Below are 8175 nucleotides of genomic sequence, written 5' to 3'. Positions count from 1 at the left end.
TGATTTCTTTGAATTACTGTTAACTTACATGTATTTTATTATCCACATTGGCCTAGCAATTAGTAATAAGTAGAGAAGCCACTGTAAAAAAAAAAAAAAATTAAAAAAAATCCCAGTTTAATTACGACCATTTGGCCTGGTTTCTGACTCTGTCAAATAATAGTATTCAGAATTGACTTTGAACAGAACAAACAACAGATTTTTAGTAGAACAGGAGCGTATAGTGGATGTTGGTTTGCTGGTTTGTTTGTTTTTTGGTTTGTTGTTGGTTTTTTCGTCTGTGAGGAAATTCAGCAAGATAGAACAGTAAGATAAAAACTGTATGGACAATGACTGACAAAGGGATAAAGTGAGAAAATAACATGGTGAGTTTTCTCAATATGTGAAGTTGTTGCTGCTGAGCTATTCTTTGAAATGTTTTAACCAAAAAAATGCCAAAAAAAGATATTTTAACTAATTATCTCACATTTGTTTCATTCTGATTCATAGAAAATTTCACCTTGGGTAGGTTTGCGCAAGATCAACATCTCCTACTGGGGATGGGATGACATGTCTCCTTTTACAAATACAACTCTGCAGTGGCTTCCTGGAGAGCCAAATGACTCTGGCTTCTGTGCGTATCTAGAAAGAGCAGAGGTGGCAGGTCTGAAAGCAAATCCATGCACTGCAATGGCAGATGGTCTTGTGTGTGAAAAACCTGTCGGTAAGCAATCTCTTATACTCAGTTACTGTTACTGTCATGATTAGCAAGCTGTTTGGGTTTTCATTTGGCTAAGAGGGATTTTTTGACAATTTGGATTAAATAATTAAACCCCCCTTTTTATTTTTTGAAAAATAAGGAGCTTTAATCTAGAAAACAAATCATATTCCTGAAGCAGCAAATATTTGTTTGTGAATTAGTTTACATGGCTTAGTTTGCATTACACCAGACATCTTATAAGTTGCCTCTAAATCAGTGGTAGTCAATGACAACAGTGATTGTAGCATGGAAGTGACTGTGGAGGTGTTAAACAAGGATGATGTTTGCTTTCTGAATCTCGCTGAAAATCAACGAGCATCTTAATGGTCTGAAAGACTGACAAAACCAAAATTCTTGTTTTCATCCTTTAGGTTTGTTTATGTGTAAAGATTACTGTGGCAAATACTCACTTGACACTTCAAATTAGCGTTTTCCTGCTACCATTGTCTTGATTCTCTTACTAGCTGAGGTTGAGCACATGAAGTTCTTTAAATTTCCCCTTTAGATTTTTATGCTTTGTCTGTGCAAAACTGGAAAATAGCTGTGTTGTTGGTGTGTTGGGAACACTGCCTGTCAATCTGATGGTTTTGCTGTGAAACTGTCAGAGTTAATTTGCATGACCAAAGTATGATCTTACTAATCCTAGATTTTCTTATAAGCAATTCTAAATAGTAATGTAAATGCAAAGTACATATTGTACACTTGTTGCTACTGCCATCTATATTTCCGAAAAATCTTTCACAGTGTTGTTAATTTTGAGTTAATAGTTAATTATGTACCAGATGTTTCTCTTTGTAAAAGATAAAGTCACAATGGAAGAGACATCTCAAAATGTAAAGGATACACTAGGTGGAAAACAAATGACATTATTAAGGTGCACTATTTTACAATTAGATCACAAGTGTATGCATCTGTTACTAGTCTTTTGGGTTTGTTTGTTTTTTGTTTTTTTTTTTTTTTTTTTAATCTTGAGGTGCATCAAAGTACTCCACCCTTATGAGAATACTTCTATAGTTCACCTGTATTTTTTTTTTTTTTAATTGCAAACCACAACTTGAATACATACATCATAGGTCAAGTCTAGGACCAGCCTTGGTTAAGTGATTTGGTGTACTATAGTAGCAGATGAAGAATGGCTTGAGAACTTGGCTTATATTGAATATGAGTCAATAATATACAAAAGCATGGCAATGCATATAATATATAGGAGAACTTAATCCTGATGTTTCATAGGGTGCTTCTATATGGAAAATATAGTGCTATCTATACTTTTGTGTTCCTACCTAAGAATTACTATAATCTTGTTCTTGTACACTTTAAAGTTTTATTTGAAATCATAGCAGAAATCAGGAGTTAGGGTATACAAGTTCTTTTTGTGTGTTACAACCTTTTGAGATGACATAGACCACTAACCCAGTCAAAATGTGATCTCTAGTAGAGAAAACAAATAAAACCAAAAAAACAACCAACAGAAAACCCCCAACCAAATCTGTTTTGCATTGAACAATGTTTATTTTCTTACTTTCCCTTTGGATTCTAGTGACTTTCACATGTACACTATAAGGCAAAATTTTAGGGGATGTCATAAGTAGAACATTTGTTGCTTATACATTGTTAAACTAATGAGAGCTGTAGACCCAGAACTCTACTGTACTTGCTATAGAAGATTGAGAATTATTTTATGTCATGTTTGTGCAAGTAACTAAGCTGACATTGCCAGGCAATGAATGTTAAATTTACTATTTCAGTATGTAGATAAAATTGCAGTGAAAATTTTTAAATGGACTCATTTAGAGCTTTAGTATGACTCATGCTGAGTATTACTTAATAATTTTTATAACATATTGTTGTATTTATATACTGCACTGTAAGTTGGGACTAAATTATGCGTAGCCAATTAAGGAAGCAATCACTTTCACTTTAACAAGGATTTTTCTAATGGAAAAAAAAAAGGTAAAAAGGAGATTGCACTTGTGTTTAAAATTATAAATGTTTGTGGTTCTTTTCCAGTTAGTCCCAACCAGAATGCCAGACCCTGCAAAAAGCCATGCTCCCTGCGAACAACATGTTCTAACTGCACAAGTAATGGCATGGAATGTATGTGGTGTAGCAGTACAAAACGATGCGTTGACTCAAACGCCTACATAATCTCCTTCCCATATGGACAGTGTCTAGAATGGCAAACTGCCACATGCTCCCGTGAGTATCTTAATGAATGTTCATCCTATTAAATATGCCATTGCATTTTTTTTTTTCCAATAAGAGTATCTATATGAATAGGATTCAGCAAATTCACTGACGATAAAAATAATTTTGGGTGAATCACCTTAGCTACTAATGCAGACAGTCATTACTGTGATTGTATTTTCTAGATACAGATAAAATATTGGTAATTTTTAAGATGAAACATATTTAGTCTGTTAAAACAGATAGTGAAATGCTTTTATTATTTTCAGATAAATAAAAATACCATGGTTATTTATGTGACCAGCATTAGTGTGTTAAATAATAGCCATGAGTTGGAAAGAAAAACTGTTAAATTTAGAGAAATAATATGCAGACCTTAGACTTATAACACAACTAGTTATTAAAAAACAAAAAGAGATTAACTGAATTAAGAGGTTTTAAGATTCTGATGTGTTTTGTCAGTAGATTCAAAGAAGTAAGTTTTACTAGTGTGCAAAGTAAAAAACAAGGCAAGTAAGTCCTTTGTCAAACAGAGAAAGTACTCCCCATGTGTCCCCTTTGGAAGTACATTTCATCAGAAGTTGATACAGTCCCTCTCTAGGAGAATAAGAAACCTACTCAATGTACCTTTCAATATACCATGCAGCTAAAGCTGCTACTTCTCCAATCTGTAGTGACTGGACCTTGTAAGCTCAGCACAATGCAGTTCCAGTGTATATCGGTGCCATAATTCACACAGATGCTGGAGCAAGCTGCGTGGTGCCTTAGATTTTTGTCTGAGTTATGGTTTATTTAGAAAAATTCCGCGGTTGCCATCCTGCAGAAGACTCGTTCTCAGTATTTTTACTCTCCTTCAAGATTTGATTAAAATATTGCCTACCTGTAAAGGACTCCAATCCAATGAGACACAAACTTACTATATAGAACTTCTCAAGTGTACTGTTGAACTCTCATCATTGCTCTTCTCTGTGATTTTTTTCTAGTTAACTTGCAACTTCCTTACCCTCTCCATAAGGGTCTTTCGATATAAGCATCTCTAGAACATTTTATTTCTGGATATGTTGTGGCAGGACTGATGATGACCAACAAGAAACAACTTGCTTTAGGGTCATAATTAAATCATTATTACATTTAATAGATTATGGATGCAAATACAAAAGGTAGTTACTTGCTTTCACTTAAACCTTGGGAAAATATTAAGTAAAATAAGGTCTTGCCATATGGAACCATTCATATATTCTAATCTTAGAGAGAAGAATGGCTATACATACCAGGCCACTGTCTGTATCTGGGTTAAAGGAAAATAAGGCATTGGAAAATGTTTCTTTCCAGTAAAACTGGCCAAGGCTAGTGGAACCTGCAGAGCCTGTATTCCTAACGCTAATAGAGATTCCTTCTTCATCAGCTTTCGTAATCATAAAATATAATGAAGCCGTACAATGTTGACCTGTTCTGTTAAATTTTTATGCTTGGTAAGTTTCAGATATTAATCTAGGTTCTAGTGTTCAGGTTCAGTGTGGACTAGAAGTAAGGTTTACAGGTTCCTTGGGTCCTTATGGTCTCTAAACCCATCAGGCCCCATTTGGTCTAAGAACAAAGAAATAATAGGAACACTTAATCTCTTGTCCCATATATTTGGAATCATATAACTTTAATTATGTAAAGGTTTCTCTCTCATAACAGTTCTCTGATCTATTTTTCACTCCTATAACTAATTGATTTTGCAGCTTATAAGATATTGATAGTGAGTTGTGGCAGAAGAGTAGTAGATTGAAAATTTGGAGATAAAATAGACAGAATGTCACATGAATTATTTCAGCCAGAACTTTTAATTCTGTTTTTGTGTTTGTGTAGTATTTGTACATCACGCAGGTTCACTTTATTTGGGGAATTTTAAATTTTAAAAAAATTTAAAATTAAATTTGTCTGACAAAATTGACAAATTTTGTATTAAATAAGGCAAATGGATTTGCTATATACCAATTCATCATTATGTAAAGGTAGTTTTGTGTGAAAATGTATTTTCTATTCAACTGATTATAGAAAAACAAGATTCTGTGAATGTCCAAAACCATGGTTCAGATATTTTTTTTCCAGTCTAAATTACTTGAAGATTATTGCTGCTGAGGTAATGAAGTATTAAGTGGTTTCCCTTATCAAGGGGGTAGTGTTTCTACTTACTTGAAGAATGGAATGTAACTATACCTTTAAAAAAAAAAATCCTCTCTTTTTTTTTTTTATTCTGAATGATTGATTTCTGAGTGTTTGGATGTTCTGTTCTGAATGGAAAAAAAAAACAAACCCAAAAACTTCATACAAGCATGTATGATTTATAAAAAAAAAAAAAAAATAACTGAGAACTTCACATTTATTTTCACAACTTGGAATTAAAATGAACACTGTTTTATTGGTGACATTTTGTCATTTTAATATCTGCTTGCCAAAAAGTTGCATTCTACTCTTCCTCACATCTTCCATCTGTTATGACTTTTGACTGAATAGCTGACAGTTGAACAATCTTGTACCATGTCTAGAATTTAAAAAGGAAAAAAAAATTCTACTTGGATATCCCCTTCTTTCATAAACAATAACTTCTCAGTTAGGTCTCTTCAGTTTTGCAGCTGAATGCCACTGCAGAGAATATCTGAGGATTTTCACTTTTGGTTCTTTTTTATCTTCCATGAAGATAGTGCAGCTGATACTTCACAGCTGTTTTCTCCTAACTTTATAAACAGCAGCATGAGAATTGTTTGGATCATCTACAGTGCATCTCTGAAAGGGCAAGCTGGCCAGTAGAGAATGGTGGTTTTCTTTTTTCTGATGATATTCTAATGTATTAAAAAAACAATATTTGTATAATTCAGCTTCAGATCTGGTGAGATCTGGTGTGAAACTAATTTGTGTGACAGCATTGATATTGATTTCCAAGAATAGTTGAGCTCCTCTTTTAAATCTCCGCCCCTTTTTCTATATTTGGGAAACTTGAAACATTTCACAGAATCAAGGAATCACACAGAATTGCCTAGACTGGAAAAGACCTTTAAGATCTTCAAGTCCAGTCTTTAACCTCACACTGACAAGTCCCTGACTAACCCATGTCCCTCAGCACTATGTCTACCCTGACTCTTCAATCCCTCCAGGGATGGGGACTCCACCACTGCCCTGGGCAATCCCTTCCAATGCCTGAGAACCCTTTTAGTAAAGAAATTTATCCTAATATCCAATCTAAACTTCTCTTGGTACAACCTGAGGCCATTTCCTCCTGTTTGGATTCTTCCAAGTCTAAGGATACAAGAGCTCAGGCTACAGCTTTCTGCACCGTTGATGTTGTTTTGAGATCTCATTCAGATTCTTAACTGCCTGTTTTCTTGATATCTGCATTTGTCTTTAGACTACTGGAATGGTTTTTTCCCCTACTACTTTCATTACTTTTAAACAATGTCAATAGTTGCTGAGGTCAGAGTAGCTAGCTTTATTTTGCTGTCAGTTTATTTAATTAGAAAATTGTTCTGCTTAGTATGGCCTTTATAGCGTAGATTCAAGTAATGTCTTTATGGAGTAGAGTGGTCCAGGTAGCTGTGAACATTAGTTGCATATAGCCAAACTGAGTGGTTACGCTCATGTAGAAGCCATTTGAGTGTCCTCCAGAAAACTCCCACAAACGTTTAAAATATTTTCTTTTAAAAAGAAACATAGACTCTTTCTGGCTTCCTGATAGGATCTTCCTGGAACTCATGTACGCTTTTAAAATTTATTTTTTAGGTGTCCACAAAATTAATGTCAGAAGAGACAGGGACTCATAGTGATCAATGTTCAAATGATTCTGATGTTGATTTGCTTCAGCATTAAAGCATTAATTTAAAAAAATAAGGTGTAGTTTGTTTCTAAACAGATTTCTTAAAATACGAGGAAGAGCATTTTAAATAAAGAGTATAGAAGACCTAGAAGGAGATTTTATTTTAGTATGAAAATTAAAAAAATGAACCTACATTGATCTAATAGACGAGATTTAAGAGTCAATTAAATGGGATTGAATTATGACTTGTAGGGGTTTTTTGGGAAAGATTTGTAGTATGCTAACTTATTTCAAAAGTTCTGTATAAGAAGACTGGGTGTGTTTATAGATGAACACTCAGGTGTGATCCTGGGATACTTTTTACTCAGATTTTTTGTTTGAATTTGTATTATTACAATTTTCAGATTATTATCATCACTCGTATTTCGATTATTGATCTGAATTGTAGAGTTCTTGTTCAAAGGACTGTTTATGTCAGTAAAATTTGTAATATACACATCCCATAACATATATTAATAATAAGCACAGAATATGTATTTTATCATGGGATTTAATGAAGATGTGTAATATTATTGTTCTGCCTCATTATCTTTGTTTATTTGAGATCTTCGTTGTTGCTTTCTGGTGTAACAAACATCTGCTGTGTATTTTGTGATCTCTGAAGAAGTACAACTTTTAAAGAAAATGGAGATATTCTTACTAACGTTACTGAAATTTTTTAATCTGCACAAGGAAATGGAAATGCAAAATTGTTTCTTCATCAACTGGTGTAAAATCCTAGCACATTATTAAAAAAAACCCATAACAAAACAAAAAAAACCCCACCCAAAGCCCCCAAACAACCCAAAAACCAAACTAAAACCCAAACCAAAATAATTCCTACACTAATGTTGTATTCCATGTAATAAAGCTCAAAACTGCTCTGGACTGAGGACCTGCGGACAGTGTTTGGAACAGCCTGGGTGTGGATGGTGTAACGACCCGAGTAACACTGGAAAAGGGCAATGCTTGGAAGGATCATCAAGAGGTCCAATGAAGCCTGTTGCTGTGAACTCTAATGAAATGGTGCTTGATGCTAGTCTTTGTCCAAAAGAGAAGAATTATGAGTGGTCTTTTATTCAGTGTCCAGGTAAGGTCTGCTTCTATTCTTTCTTATATATTAAATAAGAGATGTTTCTTTGTTTAAGCATGCCAAATTAACATAATTGTTTTGAATAATGCAAATAACATTTGCATGAGAGATTTGGTTTTCCTAAAATATTTCCTAAATATATAGTTTGCTTGTCTACTCAACACAAATGTGCTCACTGTCATGCAGGTTCACGTGTGAAATTTAATGAGAATACTTTGACCAAAGTTGCCATTTATTTGTAAATAAATTTTCACCTATCCTATCCTTCTCCTTTTTCCAAATCCAACTATATGGATTTGCTTCGACTTTTTTTTTTTTTTT

General features: G+C 33.8%; 1 protein-coding gene across 1 annotated transcript; it reads left to right on the top strand.

Moving 5' to 3' along the window:
- Positions 1-477: 477 nt before the first annotated feature.
- On the top strand, positions 478-7851 carry LOC104530465 (attractin-like protein 1; the record flags this gene model as incomplete). The annotated part of the gene is given in 3 exon segments (XM_010175053.2): positions 478-703; positions 2750-2938; positions 7633-7851. Coding segments are annotated over 3 exon segments (634 nt in total), but the record flags the coding sequence as incomplete, so codon positions are not given.
- Positions 7852-8175: the final 324 nt, after the last annotated feature.

The sequence above is a fragment of the Antrostomus carolinensis genome, unplaced genomic scaffold (assembly GCF_000700745.2).
Source record: "Antrostomus carolinensis isolate BGI_N321 unplaced genomic scaffold, ASM70074v2 scaffold32629, whole genome shotgun sequence".
NCBI lineage: Eukaryota > Metazoa > Chordata > Aves > Caprimulgiformes > Caprimulgidae > Antrostomus > Antrostomus carolinensis.
Note: the sequence above shows the minus strand (reverse complement) of the source record. Positions and strands in the feature narration are given on the sequence as shown.